Source organism: Ostrea edulis, chromosome 1, assembly GCF_947568905.1.
Source record: "Ostrea edulis chromosome 1, xbOstEdul1.1, whole genome shotgun sequence".
Lineage (NCBI taxonomy): Eukaryota > Metazoa > Mollusca > Bivalvia > Ostreida > Ostreidae > Ostrea > Ostrea edulis.
Window position 1 is genome coordinate 102,395,991 of NC_079164.1, and position 26,007 is coordinate 102,421,997.

The following is a 26,007-nucleotide window of genomic DNA, read 5'->3' on the forward strand; positions in this document are numbered from 1 at the left end:
TTGTGTGTTTGGGAAGGGGGGTGGCCTTTAGACACATATTTTGTCTATAGTTGCACAACAGAATGTGAAATTCCAATTTAAAGGGAAAATTGTACATTTACTGTATATAGTGGAAAGCTATAATGCCATTGTTGAATTGTCATGGTTTATTACTGTTCTTTGACTGCGTTGGTTCAGAGATTGGTTTTTTTTTTTTTTTATTGTTGTATATAAACATGAGGTCCAGCTGTATTTTATTCTCCACATGTTTTCTATGAATGAAATGTACAATAAAATGGGACTGTAACGATAACAACAATGAAAGACTGAATCATATTGACTAAATCTTATCATCTATGTGAATTCTAAATGAAACAACAACACATAGTAGCTATAGGGTAAGTTTGCATGACTTTGAATCAATGGCAGCCTCTATGTACTTAACTCTGTGTGCACCTAAGATAAACATGTGTAGGATATATGAATTAAACTGAGGATAGACCAAACAATCTATGGGATATTTCACACAGGTAAGTGTACTAATTAATAGTCATTGATTGTGAACTGTAGGATGCATTACCTAATTTGGAACTATTTTGTGCATGCCCAAGGATACATTTTCTTCCTTGTTGGTAGTGAAGTCACAAAATATAGTGCAGTGAATTCAGTATCTATTTCAATCAATTAACTAGGCAAGTTATTCAATTATTTTTATTGCATCAATTAATATTACTTGTATATCATTTTTGTATAAAGATGACAGTGTTTATTGAATGATTTAAGATAAGTTTTTCTGTCAGGAATTGTCAGGAAAATCGAGTAATTTGATTGGCTAATTCCTAGCTGCTGAAACTATATAAAGGAGGAAGAAGCTCATTTTAAATAGATAGCTGTCTCAAGCACATTGGTGATCAGCATCAGGACACAATTTGAGAGAAACTTAGGTACAAAAAAAAAAAAAAAAAAAAAAAAAATAAATTTGTTGACAGAGATCATAATCATTATAAAGAAACTTATCAATACTTCTTTCCTATCTAATATTTGGATAAATTATAATTACTCGACAACTGAAGAATCCTGACAAATAAATTCCTTGCAAGTAAAATCCTGACAATTGAAATCCTGACAATTGAAATCCTGACAACTGCAAAATCCTGACATCTTATTTTCTTGACAATTTAATTCCTGACAATCCAAAGTTATTGAACATTATTATTATAGTAATAATTAATTATCCTATATGTAGATTCTCTTTGCCAGAGTTATTCCCCTTATATTCCCCTCTACTGTACAATGCTATTCTCATTCTTCTGAAACCTTGAGCTATCTCCCACCACTCATAAGACCCTGTGAAAGGTTATAATTATATACGGGTTGTGATTCCCAGGTGACATTGTTTAATGATGGACCAATGCAGTTTTGTGTATCTTTATGCATTGTTGATGTGAAGAAACTAAACATTTGATCTGTAAAGAAAGTTGTGATTATACGTGATGACGATTACTAGAGGCCAGCCTGTTACAATATATTACTTGTACAATACATGTCAGTGGCGGACCTAGTCTGGTCCCCACCCCTGCCATTCATTGATCACTCGTTTTGAGGGATCAATGAGTGGCGGGGGCGGGGGACCAGGCTATGGAGTATCCAAAATTTGTTAGTGGGGGTGGTTGACTTGTGGTCTAGGGGCGTTAAGGTTTTGGGCTTTTGGAGTTACTTTTATATATGGGTTATATTGTATTCTATATACTTTCTACATAATAAAATCGATCAAAAACAACAAAAAATTGATTGTTTATCTTTGTGCACGTGTTTGTATGTATAATGTCAAATCTTGTAATTTGCTATTGTTTCACTCTTTTTTTTTGGTCATAAAAGGGCCAAATTTATTGCAATTTATTTATTATTATTCCCCTCTAAATCCGCCTCTGCATGTACATCTGGTATGAAGTGCCAGATTAACATAAACTCAAATAATTGAAGATATCTTTAATCATTTGAGAATATCATCAATTCAATTATTGCACGCAATAATTGAATTGATGCGCGCATCAAATCAATAAATTGCTTTCATTAATTCAATCAATGCGCGCATCAATGTGGTGGAATCATTGCTGACAAAATTTTATTTATAGCTCGGTAAAATGATTTAATGGTCTCTTTAAAATGATTTGATTGAAGATATCATAAATTGAAGAGAGCAGTAATTAAATTATTGCGGGCAGTAATTGAACTGACGAGCGGTATGTACAAGATTCGACTTTCCTGTAACGAGTGTAACCAATTCTGATATCATCAATCCATTTAAAGAGAGCAACAATTCAATTATTGCGTTCATCAATTCAGTAGAATAATCATATTATATAATATTATGTACGCAATATTCAATTAATGCGGGCAATTATTTAGAGTTGAAAAGAAGATATATTCAACGATTTGAGTATCGGGTTCGACATTCCTATGTACATGTAACGAGTGTAAACAATGCCTTCTGCCGCTGTTCAAAACACACTGAGTCGTTTTTTGTGTACATTCTGTTAACTGACAGGTAAGCCTTGTTTATTTGAAATATGTTTATATATATTAATGGAATATTGTCTTTAATTACAAAGAATGTTATCCTCAAACTGTGTTAGATATTGTTACCGTTTCCATAACTCTACTTTCGTTTTATCCCCCCCCCCCCCCCCAAATGTAAAAATATTTGTTAATATTGGGGCTCTAAGACAGGTATGTGTAATGGATTCCATTGGCATTGATGATATGGTTCCATGGAATTCGCGAAAACACCAGGTGATTACCAAAAATTACACCAATATTAAATATACAATATTGTATCGATCATTGTATCATTGGGGCTCGTCACGAAATTTTTGTCTTATTGAAATTTGACATCGTCTATTCTATATTTACACAAATATATGTAAATTATATAGAATAGAAATGGCCAATTCATAACGAGCCTCTGTGATTGTATCTGTGTCATTAAAACACATACAGGATGTCAGTTCACACTTATATAAATATACATGTATTTCTAAAGTTTCATTCATTTTGATTGACAATTGAATGATTTATAACGAATTTCTGTATCATGTTTTTTTTTATTAAGGGGATGATGGCCAAACAAAACGCTGTTTTGTGTGGATCATTTCAGAAAATTAATTTACAATGTGACCTGAAATTGAAGGTGAAAAAAAAAAAAAATTTCATTATATTACAATATACTTACTATTTCAGTAGAACAAATACTATATATGGCTGATGAAGTGCTATATTATAAATAAAATGTGGAGCATCTTACATGGTGATGAAAATCACAGGCACCTGAAGTGTGGATATAACTTGTATAGATCATATGTAACCCCCCCCCCCCCTTATAGAATAAAATCATTTTATACAGAACTAGTAATAAGTAATTATCCAAAATATGTGATTTCCCCACCGATCACCCTCATATGTTGTTCTGAGTATTCAGTTTCTACTTTCTGTAAGCTTTTGAGATGGCCACTTGTGAGATACTAATAGATGTGTTAATATCTCACAAGTGGATCTCAGAAGCTTACAAAAAGTAGAAACTGGCTATTCAGAACATAATGAGAGTGATCGGTGGGGAAATCACATATTTTGGACAAGTTATTGGTTGGTTCTGTATTTATTTTCCATTGGGTAGGCTATCCACACTGTAGGTGCCTGTGATGAAAATTAGTTACAAATCATTTAAATTTTCTATCAACATGAAGAAACTTTGGGAATATATGAATAAGTGTGAACTAACATCATGTAGATGTTTTTTAATGATATGTTGGTGTTTGCGGTACATTTATTGGTGTTTTCGGTAATTACCTGGTGCTTTTTGGTGTTTCCACTAATTCCATGCATGGACCGATGAGTGACTGAGTGTATTTAACGTGAATTTTTTGTGTGACATATTTTCTTATGTATCAGAAACAGAATCATACATGTAGTCATTAAAATTTGATTTTAAAAAATCCCTCCCAATCAGTTGTATATTTTCGTTTTGATGGTTAAACATTTGATACAAGGTTTCGTAAATCTAAGAGTGAAAATGAAAAAAAAAATAATGCTGGCCTTGTTAAGCTTGAGACATTAGTGTAGGACGGCCACAATATGGGTTCCAAATCTTTGTAAGACAAGGTGATGCAGCTTAGCATGGTGACCCTATTGGCCTTTGTAAAGATTTTGCCATTAATGTATTATACATGTACAGATTGTTTCCTTTTGTTTTGTTTGATTTTTAATTGTTTGAAATGGCTTTGTTCATTCATTTGTTAGCAATGAGGAATTTTAAAGGGACTCGTGTGGTCCGGGGACCTGATTGGAACTTCCCTGATGCTGATGGAGGTGACGGTCATGTAGGAACAGTAACTGAGGTAATGTTGATGGAGGTGAAGGTCATGTAGGAACAGTAACTGAGGTAATGTTGATGGAGGTGAAGGTCATGTAGGAACAGTAACTGAGGTAATGTTGATGGAGGTGAAGGTCATGTAGGAACAGTAACTGAGGTAATGTTGATGGAGGTGAAGGTCATGTAGGAACAGTAACTGAGGTAATGTTGATGGAGGTGAAGGTCATGTAGGAACAGTAACTGAGGTAATGTTGATGGAGGTGAAAGTCATGTAGGAACAGTAACTGAGGTAATGTTGATGGAGGTGAAGGTCATGTAGGAACAGTAACTGAGGTAATGTTGATGGAGGTGAAAGTCATGTAGGAACAGTAACTGAGGTAATGTTGATGGAGGTGAAGGTCATGTAGGAACAGTAACAGAGGTAATGTTGATGGAGGTGAAGGTCATGTAGGAACAGTAACTGAGGTAACATTGATGGAGGTGAAGGTCATGTAGGAACAGTAACTGAGGTAATGTTGATGGAGGTGAAGGTCATGTAGGAACAGTAACTGAGGTAATGTTATGGTGTAGCCTGCAGAACTTTAGCTCTCTGAAATAATATTGGGACAGGTCAGACATCTGTCCCAATCTCTGATCTCAAACATCTGTTCCAATCTCTGATCTCAGACATCTGTCCCAATCTCTGATCTCAGTGATCTGTCCCGATCTCTGATCTCAGACATCTGTTCCAATCTCTGATCTCAGACATCTGTCCCAATCTCTGATCTCAGATATCTGTCCCGATCTCTGATCTCAGACATCTGTCCCGATCTCTGATCTCAGACATCTGTCCTGATCTCTTATCTCAGTGATCTGTCCCAATATTTTTTTTTCAGAGAGCTACAGTTTTGTAGCTAGTTATGGTGTTCATTGTGCGTGTTCATTCTCTGCCAGGCTTGTTAGAACTCTATCAAGTTGAGTGAAGACTGGTGAACATTTGTGTACATACTTTATTGGGATAAAACTTTTACAATGCATTTTGTAATGTGAAATACATACTATATAGGACAAAGTGCTGATCAATGCAAAAAGTTGTAGGTCAAAATTTTACTCAGCCCATGTTCACAAGCTTGTAATCTTGGAGAAAAGTATATTCTAAATGTTTTAATTTGTATTCATATTATAGAAACTGGTATTTATATATATCTGTAAATGACCGTCGATGGGGCATATTTATTACATAGTCATTTATTGACTGAGGTATGGGATTACACCTGGTTAATAAAGAACAAGGTACGGTATTAGCCGTATACGGCTGAAAAAATTGACAATTTTTCAACTACGGTATTTTGTGTTTATCCTTTATATTTTGTTTCTACGAGCACCAAAGCTAAAATCAACTCTGATTAAAATGACATAATATTTGAGTGACGTCACAAAACCACGCCAAACTGTGATCATTTGACGAAATCCATTTATTGTCAATGTAATATCTGTAAACTTTGATTAAATTAGATATTTTCACATATGCTAACTGCTTTCAAATTTTACATATATAATGAAAACCTAAAGATTTTCCTTGGCTTCGACTAGCAAGGCATGGAATTTCCTAACCAGGTATTGATCGATCGTTATGTACCCGGTCAGTAAATGACCATGTAACTGATAATGCCAGTGTTGTTTTGAGTGCAGGTGGATTTCAATGAAGAGACCGTGATGGTTGTGTGGGATGTTGGTGGAGAACTGGACTACCCTTGTACAGAAGGCAAATTTTACCTACAGATTTTGGATAATGCACCAACAGGCAAGCTAGTGTCAAACATCTCCCCTCATTAATTAATGGAAGAACAGCCAAAAAATTTAAGATTCTGCTGACAAATACACAGAGAAATGATCAAGTTTGCAAAACCACAAGTAGTATGACAAATTGATTTGGAAATTGGTTCTTGCTATTAAGAAACTGATGTTTGATACATATTGTGTATAAAAAAGATTCATAAACTTGAATAGGTGTTATCCATAAAGATGTAAGCTGCACTGTCTGCAAGAGAAGTGAAATTCCAGGGATGAGATGGGTGTGCTTACAGTGTAAAAATATCAACCTATGCTCTCTATGCTACATGACTGGAAAGCATGATACTGGTCATGATTTTGGAAGAGTTGATATACCAAATTCCTCAATGTGAGTTACATTGAACTGTATTATTTAATCATTTAATGCTATATAACATGGTTCTTTTACAAAATAATAGAAAAATAAGATGTAATCTTTTAAATCAGAGTAAAGGTTGGAAAAAGAAAAAAAACCACAACGAAAAAATCAAGAGGGCTTTTCCCAAAAGCAAAGGTTCAGAGAGGGGCACACTGGAAATGGGGAGACACTAATGGTGAGAACAAGGTGTTTATAGCTGGGAATATTTATTACTGTAGATCGAATCATTCAATTTGCTGAGATAAAAATTTTGTGCTTTGAGAAAAATTAGCATATTGGTGGGAACTCCATTTTATTGTGTGAAGAGCTGCAATCCTTTCTTGTAGTTCACTTTCTCTTGTTTGTGGAGGATTTTAACTTGAGGTGGATATGTCACAATCTAACTAGATCTTCTCTAACCGTCACACGCACACTGTAACGGCCAGAGAAGAATTAGATAGGGATATATGTCGATACCATGAACACAACAAAATCTGAAATCAAACCTGATAAGGAATGATTTACAGTACATGCATTTGAGAACTTCTTTGTATCCTCAGTCTCCATTAGATCACGATGAAAAATTTGTGTATCTTCAATTACATGTATGATGTGTGATAAAATTTAGATAATATCAAATTAGCAGTTTAAAATGTCATCTATCAAATTTTATTCAATATGGAGTTTATTACTTACTATCATATAACATGCAATGAGAACAAATATAGTAATATTTTAAATACTTGATACGATTTTGAATAAAAACTACAATTGACTATCACTATTCCACAGGTGGAGAGGAGGTTCATGGAGTGGTACAGGACGTATGTGACTGGGGACCCAGTAGTTATCGTGGTGCTGTCAGGGTGTGCTGGGAGAACAGACACCACACGGTGGAGCGGTACAGAGTGGGGGGCGATGGAGAGGTGGATCTCATGGCCTTACAGGCTGCAGAGGGATACATATACTACTCAGACCATCTTCCTAATGTTGGTATGCGCATTTGTATACTGTATTCTTTGTCAGCCATTCTGAGGCAAGGTCCATGTCAGTTCTTTTTTAAGTTCATTTGTTTCTGTTTTAGAAGGGTCCCTTAGTTATAGTCAAGTTAATGCAATTATTCCTTAGATTAATTTAGTGCAGCTGGAACTTTCACATGACTTCATTTTCCTTTTGTTCTAGCCACTTAGATATATTTTAAACATACAATGAAGATATAAATCATCTGTGTGTGATTCAGATGAATGCTGTACTAATGTGGCTCAGGTTCTTTTGTGTAGTTATTCTTGCTTTTTATTTGTGAAAAAATTAGTTATGATGAAATAGTGCTATTTGACTTAGTTAACATGTTCTTGTATTCTTTCTTGCATTTAGTTATATGTGGTACTCTGATTGCCTTAACAGATCTTGAAAACTTGCATTCGGGGGACTACAAAATTGGTGACAAAGTGCGAATAGATCTTAGTGCATCTGAACTCAAAGTCTTGCAATCATCCAGTGATATTGGTTGGCTAGAACAGATGGCATATGTAGGTTTGAAATGAATATTATGATCATTCTTTAATGTATATTGTACGAAAAAGTCAGCAAGAAGTTAGTTAACATTATACATGTACAGTCATTGACTTGGTTCATTGATGGCAGCATTTTTGTTTGCTCAAGAACGGATTTCTTGCCCAAAGCTGAGGGTCACACAAATCTAGTCTATAACTGTTCCTTCATTTTTATACGCTCATCTTTAGACGGGATGTATTATGGTACAGCGATGTCTGTCCGTCCGTCCATCCGTCCGTTTGTTTGATGTTTTCTCTTTATAATTTCATTTCCCTTTCACACATCATGCTGAAACTTGCTGTGTAGCTTCTTTGTGGGTCACTCTAGATCATACTGCAATTTTGATTCATTTCGACCTTTTTTCCAGGAGTTTTGCCCCTTTATTTGGAAATAATTATTACATGGAGGGTACATAATTTGTCCGCCCTACTCCTCCCACAGTTTTCAAGTGAGAGCCTTCTTATTTTGTGGAATGTTTGCATGGGTATTGAAGATGTGCATGTGGGATGGATTTTGATTTTCTACAGTTTTTGAGAAAATTACAGGTTGTTGAACTTAGTCTATTTGGAAATTAATACTCTATGGAGGGTACATAATTTGTCCACCCTACTCCTCCCACAGTTTTCAAGTGAGGACCTTCTTATTTTGTGGAGTGTTTGTATAGGTACTGAAGATGTGCATGTGGGATGGATTTTGATTTTCTACAATTTTTGAGAAAATTACAGGTTGTTGAACTAGTTTATTTGGAAATTAATATTATATGGAGGGTACATAATTTGTCTGCCCAACTCCTCCCACATTTTGCAAGTGAGGACCATCTTATTTTGTAGAGTGTTTGTATGGGTATTGAAAATGTGCATCTGTGGAAGGATTTTGATTTTCTTCCATTTTTGAAAAAATTACAGGTTGTTGAACTTGGTAGATTTTGAGGAAATCTTGATTTTTAAGCTAAGACCCTTTGTTCATATGAAAGTTTGTCACAGCCTCATGATGGCTGATACTACTTGAAGCAAAGTTATACAAATTATAGCACAAGAAAAACACCCTATGTAAGCATTTCACGGGCGTATTATGTACCGTTTGCGGTACTCTTGTTACAAGAATTGTGTGATTATATAATCAACAATTTAAGAGACTGTTGACAGGCAACAGTAGATAAAGAGTTAGGAGACTATTTTAATCAAATGTTTATCAGTAAATGTATGGAGCGTCAAATTAGCATAAACTCAAATAATTTACAATATGTTTCATTATCTGAAGATATCATCAATTCAAGTATTGCGTGCAATAATAGAATTATTGTGCGCATCAATTGAATTGATGTGAGCAATAATTGATTTGATATGCACAATCATTCAGTTATTTAGAGCAATAATTGGTGTGATATTGCACACATTAATTCAATTGATGAGAGCAATAATTAATTTGATGTGTATATCAATTCAATTAATGCTCTAATCAATTCTATTGATGTGCGCATCAATGTGGTGGAATTATTGCTTGCAAAATTTAATTTGGAGCTTGTTATAAATCATTTGATGATCTCTTTGATTTAATTGAAGACATCTTTGATTATTCACAATGTTTTTATACAAGGAATTAATGCATGTATCAATTCTTTTAATGAGATCAACAATTTATTTAAAGAGATCATTAATTCCATTGTGGATATGTTGCATTTAAGATATCTCTAATTATGTAATTTCTCTCTCTAAAAGAATGATTGCATGCATCAATTGAATTAATGATATCATTAATTCAATCAAAGAGAGCAATAATTCAATTATTACACACATTAATTGAATTATTGCTCTCTTCAATTAAATTATATGCCACTCATCAGTTCAATTGTTGATGTCATGAATTCATGTTAGGGAGCAACAATTTAGTCATAGTGCTCATCAATTCAGCTGATTTATTAAAGCTATCAACAATTCAATTAATGTGTACAATAATTCAGAATTAAATATATTATTAATTTTTGGAAGAGATCTTTAATTGAATTGTTGCATGCATCAAATGATTGATGATCTCATCAGATGATTAAAAATATCTTCAATAATTATTTGAGTTTATGTTAGTTTGGCACTCCATGTAAATGTTGTTAAATAGAATTGATTTTCTATAGGGAAAATAAAGGTGTATAAACAAGTTTTTTTTCTTGCAGGATGAACATTATTACTCATTAGGTCTGTTACTGACTGCATACAGAAATTTGTGAGGTTGTTAAAGTTGATAGAAAGCAAGGCAAAGCCGAGCCTTCTGTGGACTTTAACAATCCGAAATTTTCTGTAGACAGTCAGTAACAAACCTAATGAGTGAATTTGTTGAGGAATAATATGTTTGATGGATGCCATGTTGCCATCTAAATTTTTCTTGCTACTCGATGTTCTAAAGAAATTTAGATGGCAATCATGTGATTCATTTTATCCAGTGACATATGCCATCATTCTAGTGGAGGCAAAAAAAACATCATTCATCTTCATGAAAATTTTGATTGAAAATTGTGTAACTATTTTACCCATTTGGTTAATTTTTGGATGCCAACTTGCATATATATTTAGGAGAGGGATTTGTAAGTTGTTAGAACTTGTTCCAAATCCATATGATTTCATCAATAAAATATGTTCAAAACAAAGCATATCGACAATGCATTTATAGATATTGATATCTCTTGTAAAGCATTTGTTAATATTTATATTTCCAATGTTTTTGCCTTTGATATCTCTAAAAATTGTATGATAACCATTTTCTCATGAAGATGTTGCAGTTGTAAACAATGTATGTATGAATACTTTTGAATACACTCATAGTATGTTTGTTTTAACAGTTGGGAATTCCAACAAAAACGAAAGGAGAATGGGAATATAAGAAATATACTTCATTTTTAAAAATACATAACGGTATGAACTGCAACACTTCATGCCATGAAGTGCTAATGCCTTATTTTCGTTACAAAGAATAGGATAGTGACCAAAAGGTTAACAGTCGAAACTCAGCAAGATCAGCTGACTTGAATGTAGCACATTGTGTCCTTGGACAAATCATACACCTAGAACTGGGTGTCAGCTGCAGGGGGTTACACCAGTCTCAGGAAAGATTGTAGAGCTTCGTAGATACTACATATACCTATAGATCCTCCTGACTTGGGACATTTTTCAATTAACTTATCTTTGTTGTAGAGTGTGAACAACACTGGGACTGTGATTCACATACCAACTACAAGTCAAGCAAGGGTCCAGTACCAAAATGGACACCTGTTCACCTTCCCGAAATTTGTTCTGACAAGAGTGAGTAGGAATCCGATTATCTAAAAACACATGCATCCAACTCTAATCTATATATTCAGTTTTGTGTGTTGTATGGATAAGATATTGTAATATTTTCATTATTGCTTATCAGATATAATCAAAGTACCATAAGCAATTAAATAGTTAATTGAATAGATATTATTCCATTTTCAAAGTTGTTAAAGCATTCATCTTCATCAAGTAGGATGGGCCACGTACATATCAACTGCCAAAACATTGAAAATGACAGATTTCAATTTTCCTTCATTTAAAACATTTGATTGTTGTTTTAAGCAAAAATATTTTTTAAAAAGAAATAAATTAAAAACAAGCATTTTTGGAAAATGTTTTTTTTAGTGAATCTCCAGAACTCAAAAGAAACTAACTCCAGACTTTTCCGCTAATCAAAAAATCTTGTGACCACCTGTCTCTGCTGTTTCATTTAATGTAAAAAATAAAAATGTGTAATAAAAATTCATGTGACCACTCTATCTCTACTGTTTCAGTGTGTGAAAGTAATTGCTACATTGTATATGCTTTATGACTAGCAATAACATTGTATTTATCTCTAAAGTATTGCATGGCATGCATTCGATCATCACATTAAAACTCATTTTTTGTTGTTATTTAAGATGATTAAAGTTGAGTTCTGGGTAGTTAAATGGTTATTGCTTTTTTGTGATACATGTACTGAAAACATGATTGATAATTTCATATTAAAAAACACGATCAGTAATCAGAATAGTAGAGAACATTTAGCTACAGACAATCAATTACCACTGATACTGGTATTCAGAACATCACAGTGCTAGGTTTTTAGCTCACCTGAGCTGAAAGCTCAAATGAGCTTTTCTGATCACTTGTTGTACGCCGTCTGTCTGTAAACTTTTCGCATTTTCGACTTCTTCTCCAGAAACATTGGGCCAATTTCAACCAAACTTTGCAAAAAGCATCCTTAAGTAAAGGGCTTTCAAGTTTGTCCAAATGAAGGGCCATGCCCCTTCAAAGGGGAGATAATCACAAAAATGCAAAAGTATTGAGGGGTCATTTAAAAATCTTCTTCTCAATAACCACTGGGCAAGAAGAGCTGAAATTCATTTAAAAGCTTTCTGACATAGTGCAGATTCAAGTTTGTTAAAACCATGACCCCCGAGGGTAGGGTGGGGACACAATAGGGGATCAAAGTTTTACATCGAAATATATAGGGAAAATCTTTAAAAATCTTCTTAAGAACCACTGGGCCAGGAAAGTACAAATTTACATGAAAGCTTCCTGACATAGTATATAATCCAAGTTTGTTAAAAGCATAGTCCCCGGGGTAGGGTGTGATCACAATAGGGAATCAAAGATTTACATGGGAATACATAGGGAAAAATCTTTAAAAATCTTCTTCCTCAGAATCACTTAGCCTGAGCCAGAAAAGGTTACATTTGCATGAAAGCTTCCTGACTTAGTGCAGATTAAAGTTTGTTAAAGTCATGGCCCCCAGGGTTAGGGTTGGGCCACAATATGGGATCAAAGTTTTACATACAAATATATAGAGAAAATATTTAAATATGGGCCAAAGTGACTCAGGTGAGCAATGTGGCCCATGAACCTCTTGTTATATTTTCTAGTTGTGTCATACACATGATGTAACTCAACAACCCAATTCCCCATCCCAGAGAATGTTCCAAGTTATTTCTCAGTAAAACATTATTTCCTTGTAGAATACTTTTGACTTATTTCCCCTATAGAATATTCTGATCCTAAAGAATGCTCTGGTCTTATTTTTCTGTAGATTATTCCAATTTGATTTCTCTGTAGACTGTTCTGACCTATTTCTCTGTAGACTGTTCTGACCTATTTCTCTGTAGACTGTTCTGACCTATTTCTTTATAGAACTTGTTTCCCTGCAGAATGTTTTGACTTGTTTCCTTGCAGAATTTTCTGACTTAATTTCCTGCAGAAATTCCCTACTTATTTTCCTGTAGAATGTTCTGAGTTATTTCCCTGAAGGATGTTCTGAGTTATTTCCCTGTAGAATGTTGTGAGTTATTTCCCTGAAGGATGTTCTGAGTTATTTCCCTGTAGAATGTTGTGAGTTATTTCCCTGAAGGATGTTCTGAGTTATTTCCCTGTAGAATGTTCTGATTTGCTTTACCTTTTGATTGTTCTAACTTATTTCCCTGTAGTTTCACCGACTAGAAATGGGGGATCTTGTTCGAGTCATGAGGGACAAAACCATAGCATTTCGGCTTCAGCAAGGACATGGTGGCTGGTCAAAAAATCAAGACCTGGTCAGTTCAACTTATTAACACAGCAGTAAAGTAATCAAATTTTTCAGAGTGTACCAGATACATTTTACTATATTCTATTAAAGATAAAGCCAAAAAACTCAACTCTTCATAATCTCAAATGCCTGAAAACCAGAAAATTAAACAGTGTGCTCAGTATATTGAATTTGAATGATACTGAATTGTATTTAGGAACGTCATTAGAATTCACTGGTAGTATGACATACCTGTACATTGACAGACACTGGGTAAGCTGGGGAGGATCGTGCACATTGATGATGATGGCGACGTGTCAGTGGTTGTGGGAGACAGTCAGCATCTGTTCAGCCCAGTATGTCTTGATGTGGTGGATCCCAATTCTCTCTCAACGAGGGAAAAAGTGCCCGCCATTCCTAACAATCTCCACTCCATCAAATGTAAGGGTCATCTCGAGCAGGATCTAATTATCAGTGGTACACATTTAACAGAAACAATTTTAGCTCACCTGAGCTGAAAATTCATGTGAGCTTTTCTGTTCACCTGTTGTCTGTCCATAAAGTTTTCACATTTTCATCTACTTCTCCAGAACCACTGCACTTGGCAAAATTCATCCTTGGGTAAAAGGTTTCCAAGTTAGTTTGTTCATGTTAATAGATGGGCATCCTCAGGTAGTCCAGATTCAAATTTGTTGAAATCAGTGACTCCCAAGGGTAAGGTGGGGCCACAATAGGGGTTACATTAAACTAAATCAGTGACTCCCAAGGGTAAGGTGGGGCCACAATAGGGGTTACATTAAACTAAATGGATATATAGATGGAGTAAGTAGTCCTTTACCAAAATTGTAAATTTCATGATCCTAGGGGTAAGGGTTTGGTTTCAGGTTGGTGCCAAAATGAATATAGTGATTTGGAGGACTTCTTTAAGTTTGCTGATACCGTATGAAAATTTAAATGTATATTTGGGAATAGCAGAAAAAGATGTACAAAAAATGGCCAATTTCACAACCCCAGGGTTTTGACTCTAGGATGAGTCCAAATTAGTCATATTGTGTATATATTAGCTTTTTATCAGTTTATGAACTTTTGAGGGCATTGAAGGTTACAAGAACACATCTTGTTTTATACTGTTACTGAATTTTAGAATTTAGCTTTATAGATATAGTCAGAATAGGATTTTTTGTTTAGATTTCATAGCCCTTGGGACTAGTGATACTTTTAACTAGTACTCAGGTGACCGATAAGGCCTGTGGGCCTCTTGTTTCTTTACCAAACAAATTCACAGCTATATTAGATAACGTTGAATCACAACCATGCATGCAATGTCTGTCTCGAATTTGTAATCAGTTAAGCATTTCCTTATCTCTTAACAATCAAATGCATTATAAATCACTTTGATTTACTATTGATACTTTCATATACTATAGTAAAAACTTAAATATTTTGATTTACTATGGTAAAAACTTTTGATACTGTAGTTATCTATGGTAAAACAGACAAAAATATTGAAGTATTTTGATTTACTTGAGCAGAAACTGTTACATTTAAAGTTTAGTGACATTTTTTTTTTCACAAACTTTATCAAAAAACAGATTTACAGCAAAATTAAGCTTTGATGCTACAGTTTAAAATAGTATTTTTTATAAGCATGCATCAAATTTGATTGCAGTGTTTGACTGTGAGTTAAGAAGACCCAGTAACACTGATGTACTGCCTCTGTTAACATCTGTTGTAAAGGCCGCAGCGAAAGGGAACCTGGACATCGTGAAACAGATTCTGGAGGCGGACAGAAGCAAGGTCAAATAAACAAAATAAACGGCTCGAAGATTGGAGATTTTAGACTGAAATTTAGAACATTTCTGACCAGTTTTCTACACTTTTTGATACGCCCTCTGGAAGATCAATGGTTGTGGTATATTATTTTTGCCAATCTGTCCACATCTTTAACCTTCACCTTGTTGTTTGAACTGTGTAATATTTGGGAAGCTTAAGATTTATAAGTTGAAAGCATTATGTCACATCAAAGTATAGGTCATGCATAATATCAAGGCAAGGTCAGACTTGTTTACCATAGGACTTAGTCACAGTAGGAGGGAATATATAATATTTTACAATGCATTTTGTTTGTTGGTGCTTTGTGTCATTGTTGATTTTTTGTCCAGGTTAAAGGATTTGTAAGTGCCATGTTGGGACTGAACTCATATTCTTATGAAGCAAGCAGTGTAACAAATCATTCATTTTTACAACAAAAAACTTCAAATTTCACAATGACTGCAGTGGGATTTTTCTGTTTAGAAATGCCTTCATTCGATTTTTTTGTTTTTGTTTTTTGTTTTAGCTCATCTTAGTGAGATTTTATGATCACCTGTTGTCCAGTTTCCGTCTGTCTGTAAACTTTACACATCTTCAACTTCTTCTCCAGAACCAGAGGCCAATTTCAACCAAACTTTTTATAAAGGGTGAAGGGGATTTAAAAAATATTCAAATGAAGGGTGAAACCCTTTTCAAAGGGGAGATAATTAAGAAATACCGAAAATATGGTATCTTTTAGAAATCTGGACCAGAAAAGACAAAAACAACTTAATATATGAAAGTTTCCTTAATGAGTGGAGATTCAAAAGTTTTCAAATAATGGCATTGGGTAGGATGGGGTCACAATAGGGGATTCAAAATTTTAAATGGGGATAGATAGAAAAAATCTAAGAATATTCTTCTCAAGAACATCAGGGTCATGAATAGTCGTACATGTATTGCTATGCGAGCAGTTTGTACAAATCATGGCTCTGTGGGATAGTGTGGGGCCACAATGGAGAAACAAAGTTTTTAATGGAAATAAACACGGAAAAACTTTTCTAAAAAGAAATTTTCTCCAGAGCAACAGTGCCATCATTAGTCATATAGATATGCACAGATCAACAGATAGTGCAGATTCAAGTTTGTCGGCTCCCAGGGGTTGGGAAACTACAATAGGGAATAAAACTTTTATGTGAGGATGATACAGGAAAAATCTTTTACAATCTCTGCAAGGTTCTTCAGGTAGTGTAAATTCAAGTCTGTTCCAACTAAGGTCTTGGGGGGGGGGGGGGGGACATGATAGGGGAACAATATATGAGGACATTTTTCATAAAATTTGTTCCTCACGTCCAGCAGGGGCATGATTTGTCATCATTGCAAGCATCCTCGGGTTATGCAGTTCAATTTTCTCTCTGGTTGGCGTGGGTTGGAATTCCGCTCACACTGTCAAGTGCGAAAGTTCCCAGTGAACTTGTGGAAGGTCGGTGGTCTCTTCCCAGGTACAGTGTGTCTGGGTTCTCTCTTCCACCAATAAAAACTGGATGCCACCAGATAACTGAAAAATTGTTGAGTGTGGCAGAAAACAGCAAAACAATCAATGAATCAAACAATCCCCAGGAAGGGGGGGAGGGAGTCCCCTCATGTTTTACATGATGATATCTATAATCTTTGAAAATTTTCTTATCAAGAACCACTGATTAGATATAATGATATGCAGACATTCCATTGTAGTGCAGATTTGTATTTGATTAGTTACCTTGAATTTTACATAGGCACGTATAGGAAATTTGATAAAAATATAATTTCAAGAGTCACACTAAGTCATATACCAACATGCAAACATTCTGAATTCAGTTTTTTCCCCCATAGACTCTGGGGTTAAGGTGTGGCTAAAATCAGAGATCAAATTCTCCATATTAATTAATACATGAATATAGGGGGAAACTTTGTAAAATTTTAAAACATCTTTTCCAGAACAGCAAAGCCATGTTAAGCATCCCCATGTTGTGTGGATTCAAATTCAGTTAGGCTACAACAACCCCATGGGGCTAGGTTGGGGTCATGATTTGGGGTCAAATTCGTCGTGGAATTAAAGAGTTTAAAGTATCTTTGCTAGCCAAGGGTTTCTGGTTCACTTGGCTATGGGGAGCAGAGTGGACTGAAAAGCCTTGGCTAGCGGAGGTGAGGGTAAAGATCTTCTAAAAATCTCCTGTAGAACAGTGAAGCCCAAGGTGACTCAGGTGAGCATTGTGGTCCACGGGCCTCTTGTTTAAGAGAATTAACATTTCTTCACCTTTTGACAGGTAAACACGGCTGAGAATGGGGTGACTGGCTTACAGATAGCCAGCCACAAGGGCTATGAGAAGGTTGTCAAACTGTTGTTGGAGAGGGGAGCTGATATCAACAAAGCAGATGCAGATGGCAACACCCCACTCCACATTGCTGTTCATGGGTTAGTGCGCATAAATATATTATTTGTTTACATGTATTCAAGCCAATCTAAAATTTCTTACTGACATAAATGTATTATTTGTTTACATGTATTCAAGCCAATCTAAAATTTCTTACTGACATAACTGTATTATTTGTTTACATGTATTCAAGCCAATCTAAAATTTCTTACTGACAATGACTTTACAGTGTGTCATTTTATGAAATTGTTTGATTTAGAGGGAAGACAGCTGTAATAAAACTTTTACTGGATCAAAAAGCAGACTCTTCCATACGTAACAAGTGTGGTCAGACAGCCTTACATCTGGCCATCGCTAGGGAACAGATAGAGAGTATAAAGGCATTGGTTATATCCAGCTGTGATGTACATGTCAAGGTCAGTGTAAGGTCAGGGATATGTTTTTATATCATTGTTTCTTTTTGTAGAGTAGCACTTTCTGTTCTTTTTGTAGAGTAACACTTTCTGTTCTTTTTGGAGAATAACAATTTCTGTTCAAAGTAAATTTTAATTTCTCAATTATTTTTATTTATTTTTGATTTTTTTGTTTTGGTGAAAGGACAGTAATGGTGACACAGCAGTCCATGCAGCTATAAGTACTGGACAGGAGAAGCTATTCAGTGCAGTACTTAGTGCACACCAAGTGAAATTTCAGACAGAAAACACCACAGGATATGACATGCTTCAATGGGCAGTGTTCAAAAACTTCAAAAGGTGAGGCTACAATGTAACATTTCTTTTAGCAGTATAGTGTGGAATATGAAATTTAGTTCAAACATAAAATACAAAATAATTTGTTGTTCTGTAGTGCTGTTGAGGTGATTTTGACAAGGTGTAGCCACAGTTTGTCTGATCTAGTCAACAGAAGGATGTCTGTTACCCAGTTCACAGCTCTCCATATAGCATCTTCTCATAACTCTAGAGAATGTGCCCACCTACTTATAACCAAGGTGAAGTTTGATATACTGTAAATATTTCAATACAATAAAATATCAATATTGAGACATTCTTCTGATTTAACTTTGATTAAAATAGAAGAAAAAAATTGTAGGTGTTAAAAGAAAAAAAATGTAGGTGTTTACCAATAAGTTTGTACAATATACACATGTAAATGAATGCAAAAGTTTCTTGCAATAGGGTGGAATGAAATTAGATATGGTGGACAATAAGAAACAAACACCTCTCCATATTGCTGCAGATCGTGGATATCTGACAATGGTTGAACTCCTGTTAGAATTTGGTAAGCATTGCCACATTTTAAAGGCTGATATTCTATTCTTGTGGAAACTTGTACTTGAATTCAATACTTACCTGTTTGTAGATTTGAAGGTAAATGCCCAAGACAGAAATGGAAATTGTCCTCTTCACTTGGCTCAGATGCAAAACAGTAGAAGTGCATCAGCGGTAAGAGGGAAAAAGTGGAAAAACTAGGATAAAGTGGAAAAACTAGAATAACGTGTGTAGTAGACAAAAAACTAGGGAAAAGTGGAAACACTAGGATAACGTGTGTAGTAGAGAAAAAACTAGGAAAAAGTGGAAACACTAGGATAACGTGTGTAGTAGAGAAAAAAGTGGAAAAAATGGAAGAACTAGGGAAAAATGGAAAAACTAGGATAAAGTGTGTAGTAGAGAAAAAAGTGGAAAAAATGGAAGAACTAGGGAAAAATGGAAAAACTAGGATAAAGTGTGTAGTAGAGAAAAAAGTGGAAAAACTAGGATAAAGTGTGTAGTAGAGAAAACAAGAGGCCCGTGGGCCTAGAATCGCTCTTCTGATACATTGTAGAACAGGCAAAAATTCTCACTAACCAAGATTCATCAATTAACAAAGTTTGATGATGTTAAGTCAAATCAACTGACAAGTCAAATAGTATTCAAATATAGCCGTCAAATTCCAAAAGAAGGCCACAGTGACCTACTTTTTGGTCGACACACTCCAAAGACTCAAGATGCATCAACTGACAAAGTTTGATAATTGAAGTCAAATAGTATCTGAAATATTCAGATATAAACGTCAAATTCCAAAAGTAGGCCACAGTGACCTACTTTTTGCTCAACACACTCTGAAGACTCAAGACCCATCAACTGACAAAGTTTGATGATTGTAAGTCAAATAGTATCTGAAATATTCAAATATAGCCTTCAAAATCCAAAAATAGGTCACGGTGACCTACTTTTTAGTCAACTCACTCTGAAGACTCAACATGCATCAACTGACAAAGTTTGATAATTGTATGTCAAACAGTATCTGAAATATTAAAATATAGCCGTCAAATTCCAAAAGTAGGTCACGGTGATCTACTTTTTGGTCAACAAACTATGAAGACTCAAGATGCATCAACTGACAAAGTTTGATGATCCTAGCTTTCATATAGTGTCCAAAATATGCATCTAAAATTGAAAATGTGAAATTTGAATGTCTGCAAAATTCAAAAAGTAGGTCACTGTAACCTACTTTTTTAATAACTATGTTTTGAGGCCTCTAGACGCATCAACTTACAAGGTTTGATGATTCTAAACCTCTCGGTATCTGAAATAACAACCTAAAATGTATTCATAAATGATTAGCCATAAAATTCAGAAAGTAGGTCATGTTGGCATATTTTTCACATGACGCAGTTTAAGATCCCATGATCTATCAACTGACAACTTTTGATGATCATAGGCTTAAAAGTGTCCAAGATATGCATCAAAATCCATTTAATAATAATTACCTGCGAAGTTCAAAAAATAGGTCACCATGACCTACTTTTGAGACAACATGATATTAGGTCCTAAGATGCATCAACTGATAAAATTTGATGATCCTAGTCCTTATCCTAAGCAAAATATCAAAGTTTTAACAAAACAAAATTTAAGGTCAACTTTGAAGTGACCTTGAGACCACACCCTTTGCCCCAGGATGATGCCTTGAACATTTTTATCTACAACATATCCTCATCCTTATGCATAAGTTTGGTGATAATTTGCCCAGTGGTTCTTGAGAAGAAGACTTTTTAGCAACCACTACTTTTGTTTGCATTTTCCTAATTATCTCCCCTTGTTAAAGGGTCACGACCCTAGTTTTAGTACAAATGAAAGCCCTTGGGCCAAGGATACCCTGTGACAAATTTGACAAAAATTGGCCAAGGGGCTCTTGAGATATAGCCCTTTTTCCAAAAAGTTGATGCACACCGCACACCAGACATTAGCTCTTTGAGCCTTCGGCTCAGAAGAGCTAAAAATAGGATAAAGTGGAAAAACTAGACTAAAGTGTGTAGTAGAGAAAAAAATAGGATAAAGTGTGTAGTAGAGAAAAAAGTGGAAAAACTAGAATAAAGTATGTACATGTAGTAGAGAAAACCCTAGGATAAAGTGGAAAAAGTAGAATAAAATGTGCACTGGAGAAAAAACTAGAAAAAATTTGAAGGATAAAATGTGTAGTAGAGATAAATGGAGTTCAAAGTAGTCTTAAAGAAATAAATTTGCTAAGTAAAGAATTTTGAGCATCATCTTTGAACCCATTTTATTCTCAAAAACAGTATCATTACAACTCTTGTATTCTTTCTGGCAAAACAGAGAAGGCAAAATATTCAAAACCTTCAATCTGATTAATTGGCCATTTTTACATGCTACCAGTCATGAATGTTTGTGGTATAGCATATTGTAATCAAAGCTGGACAAACCATGAATGTCAAACAGAACGAGAACCAAAATTTCAATAATTGACATTTACTTGTATAGGGACAAGAGGGAAGCAAGACAAATAGCTATGTACTGATAGCATGTCTTCTGGTGGAACATGGTGCAGAACTAGGCATAAAAAATAAGGAGGGCAAAACTCCATTAGATTTCACCAATCAACATTCGAGGCTGTTTTTAGAGAGGTAAAAACCATAGAAATTCAATTTTTATTTTTTCAAATTTTTAAAGATATAGGAGAATGTAATGTGGATTAATCAAGCTGAGTTCACAGAAATAAAACCAGATTACTTTCATATTCATATTGAATTTTATGAATTTTTTTTAGAATTTCAAAAGCAGCTAAAGAACAAAGGGCAGCTAACTCAGGGGGAAGTATATCCCATCCGCTCCACTGGTCAAACATGGAGAATGGAAGCTTTGAATTGGTCTCCTTGGATTGTGAGAAGATTGAAGAAAAAGCTGAGTTTTCTAATGTGTCATCCATATTAATAGAAGGACTGCCTAATGCTGATGTGAAAGAGGTCATCCGAGTGCAGAATGCACATCTATGGCAGTTGTTTTCTGTGTATGTTTGTCATACTCACAAATAGATTCCTACTTTTATCATTAAAAAAATAAAGTATCAATCACTCAATGGAAAGTAGAAAACAAGAAATTAATGAAGGGTTGAGACAATACTAGAGCTACATAAAATCTGTTAGGATTTCTTTATGTAATTTGAATTATGCAACACCATGTCTGCATGTATATGATATGGAATCCACCACTAGAATTGTTGGATCTCGATCACCACATGTACTAGAAAATGGGACACTCGCTACCTTCATCTTGAAAATATAAGTACCAGTATTTACAGTCTAGATTGGTGCTGTTGTCCAATAAAATATGAAAATGTGTATGTATGGGTATAATACAAAAATATTAATCTGTATTATTAACATACATATATGGGGGGGGGGGGGGGGGGGGGTGATGTTCCATATCCCCCCTCCCCTTTTTTTTCCTGGTCTACTCTACAAATACTAGTAAATCTGCTTGTACAGTTGATTACAATGTACCTAGTCTTGAATTCATCTTTTTTTCAGAAAAAAGAAAATGTTTACCAGTAAGTATGGAAGAGGTAATGAAAATGAGGTCAGACTGCTTCATGGAACCAAATCGAAGACTGCATTTAAAATATGTAAGGAGAATTTTGACATTAGAATTGCAGGTGAGAATCTTAGCCCCATGTATGGGCATGGGGTGTACTTCGCCACGGAGTCTTCCCTCTCTGATCACTACAGCTCAGAGGAGGAGAGTGATGGACTGAAATACGTGTTAATGGCTCGTGTCCTGGCAGGGAAGATGGGGTATGGAAAACCAGATTTACGGAAACCTCCAGACGACTGCGACTGTGTGGTAGACTACCCATCCAAGCCTCGGATTTACTGCATTTTTGACTACAATCAGCTATATCCAGAATATGTTATAAAATATAAACTAGATACTACCAAGTAAAAGACTGGCACTATGTGACTCTGATAGGAAGTATGTCACAAAATCTGCACATGATTGCAGCGTCGTGGGTAGACTAACTGTAGGAACACCATTCCAATACTCCGGATTTACCACTGTGTTAAACTTCCATGTTGATATGAAATACATGATATAGTTCAATCTTGCTTTCTCAAAGCTATTTTAAATATTATTTTGTCTGAGAGAGAGAGAGTATATGTAAGTTTTTATGGGAAGGAGATTGACATTCCCACAATGAAATAACCCTCACTAACATCATTGACTCGCGAGGCCACTAGAACCTATAGGAAGATATGCTGAATCTTTTAATGCCCCCCAGAAATGGAAGATAGAGGTAGATCTATATTGTGTTGCCTTTCTGTCTGTGTTTAACCTTTATTTTGACTTTTGAAGCACATGTTTCATAGTTGCAGAGACATTGGCTTGGATTGTCGTTGGCATCATGGTATCAAAGGATGTTGCTTTTGGTAGATAAAAATTTTGAATAGGTATTTGGTATTTGCGCCACTTTTAAAGAGGTTGGCCCACAAAAACAAACAATGGAGTTTTCTATCTTAAAATCCATATCCAAAAAAAAAAAAAAAAATATATAAATAAATAAAAATAAAAACGTATCTATATGCTACTGTACCTATGAAGGTTTTGGGAGTTCTAATCAGAGACGAACGATGTGATGAAAGCTTTGTGTTTTAGTTTTAAACAACATGTACATACATCTATATGTAGTTCTCTACACTTTCCATTTGTTTCTCAAATATATTTGTTTCATCCCAAATCATAGCTAGTTCGTAGAACTGTGCAATATACCAAGGTCATCACACACTGTTAGCATGAATGTATTGTAAAGGACTTCTTGTAGGTCCCTTCACATCCTCATATACATGTATTTGTAATAACGCACGTCCCAGAAAAAGGTTCACCAAACAATAGAATCTTAAATGACAAATAGAGTTATTTCCAATTATTAGCACCATATAACCATATGTGTTTGTTTTACAAACTGATAGGTAAAGATGTATTAATATAAGTTGTTTTCTTTTGTGTATGTAAATGAGCATGCTAGGCACCGTCTTTGCTAACCGAGGGTTTTCTGTCCTCTTCGCTTCCCATAGAGCGGAGTGGACCGAAAACCCATGGCAGCAAAGATGGGTAGGCACTATTTGGACTTGCCTGTTTCCCAGGCCCTCCCATTGCTATAACCAGGGACTATATATGGACTAGAGGGGTTGAAGGGTGAGGTATACTCCAGAATACGCGATAGTAAATTTAGTGAAATCAATATCAAATTAAAAAGAAACAGCGGAATTTCTTTGATATACACAGTAATTAATTTTGTTTGAAAAAGTTCAACTCCCAGGGGTACTTTCTGTACTTGGATTATGACAAAGCTCTGACGGAAAAAAAACCCAACCATGGTGACTGTAAGCACGCTGGTGTTGTATTATGCAAGGTGTACCTGTAATGATACGAGTTCGAAGCCTACTTCTGTTTGTTTTATCTATTAAATGCTGTCAGCGACACAGACTCAACACAAAACTGTTCTTTAGGGGAGGGGACGTTATAAGTTAATTGTGTCCAATCTAAAGTTCAATGATCTTTAAAGGGACTTTACTGCTTGTGTGATGTGTAACAGATATCTGTTGAATTGCAATGGCAATTATTGGTACTCAGCTGAAGCCAATTATTATAAAATTCATGCATGGTTTGAGTTACTGTTGGAGATAGATACACCTGAAACTTAGGAGTCACTGCACAATGACTTGCTGCCCAAAAGATCGAGGATTGCTCCTCTTTTGCAGTTCGTTAGAAAACAATTTTTGAGATTCCCAGAATTTCAAAACAAAAACGAACAAGCAAAAAAAAAAAAAAAAAACTCAAATGTTATCCCGGGAGCGGCCCCCAATACCCTATTTTTTGCAGTCTGTTTCAGACAGATGTGGAACTTCAGCTATGTACTCCCGTTTGTTATATACTGGATTCAGATACACATGACGGCAAAAGTTTTATTCAACATCACATATAAAACATTCCTAGATTTCTCATCTCTTTTCCTATATATCGGGTTTTTTTTTTAAATTACAATTATAAGTTAAGGGTTTTCGCGTATTTCTATGTGTAACTGATTTTAAAAGTTCTTAGGAGTGTAAATGGCATACATTTTGGGATACACAGATTGCTTAAGCGTCCCAACATACAGAACCTGTGTCCGATCAAATTAAAGGTCAGTGATCAATGAGATTTTAATGTTTGCCTGATGTGCAACAGATATAATTTAGGCTAACATCGACACTGGCAATCCTGAACACAAGTTACAGGCACGCCAACTGCATTCATTTAAATGTATTTCTTTTATTTACTATGTGGCAAATTTATTAATTTTGGATGCACGATTTGATTACTTTTATATCGTTTCTATGTGCTTGATCGCAAATCACGTAATTTTATTGTTAACTGGATTTATTACAGCTACTGAAAGTTGCAAATGTATTTAGAGAATCTGCATTAATTGGGTATAAGTCGGTATGAAGCGATAAAATGAGAACTCCCCGCCCCAAATTCTAAGCACATCATCGTCCCGCAATAAATATATCACACACGCACTGTCCTGTCTTTGTGGGATCCAGCTTGGGTTTTTTTCCCCCCGGAGCTTGCAATTGTAGTATAGCAATATACACAGATTTTTAATTATTTAAATGTATTTGATGATCTATTTTATAGTGCTATCTTGTTTCCTAAATAATCCGTAAAAGCCTCGTGGTATACTACACACTGTATGGATAGATGAGTAAACTTTCATGCGCTATTTTATTACATTGAAAAATCCATTTGGTTTTAAAAATAATATTCTGAAGTCATTTTTGCTCTAATCAATGTGAAATCAAAAGCATATTATTACAAAACATCTTGGTATGAATTTTAAAGCTTTGACTAATAAATGTAAAGATATGGAAATTG

General features: G+C 34.9%; 1 protein-coding gene across 3 annotated transcripts; it reads left to right on the forward strand.

Moving 5' to 3' along the window:
* The first annotated feature begins 2,420 nt into the window (after window positions 1-2,420).
* LOC125669070 (E3 ubiquitin-protein ligase MIB2-like) lies at window positions 2,421-25,769 on the forward strand. 3 transcript variants are annotated; one of them, XM_048903525.2, is made up of 20 exons: window positions 2,421-2,527; window positions 4,276-4,373; window positions 6,020-6,131; window positions 6,338-6,509; window positions 6,608-6,714; window positions 7,311-7,511; window positions 7,923-8,047; window positions 11,255-11,362; window positions 13,537-13,641; window positions 13,880-14,054; window positions 15,283-15,410; window positions 17,711-17,859; window positions 18,078-18,234; window positions 18,416-18,570; window positions 18,665-18,806; window positions 18,994-19,096; window positions 19,178-19,260; window positions 21,577-21,719; window positions 21,863-22,102; window positions 22,623-25,769. In XM_048903525.2, the coding sequence occupies exons 2-20, from the start codon at window positions 4,278-4,280 to the stop codon at window positions 23,032-23,034; spliced, it is 2,913 nt and encodes a 970-aa protein (XP_048759482.1). In that variant the 5' UTR covers window positions 2,421-2,527; window positions 4,276-4,277; the 3' UTR covers window positions 23,035-25,769. The 3 variants fall into 3 exon arrangements, with proteins under 3 accessions (XP_048759482.1, XP_048759475.1, XP_048759488.1); XM_048903518.2 differs by lacking the exon at window positions 2,421-2,527 and having other exon boundaries at window positions 4,067-4,373; XM_048903531.2 differs by lacking the exons at window positions 2,421-2,527; window positions 4,276-4,373 and adding an exon at window positions 4,810-4,901.
* Window positions 25,770-26,007: the final 238 nt, after the last annotated feature.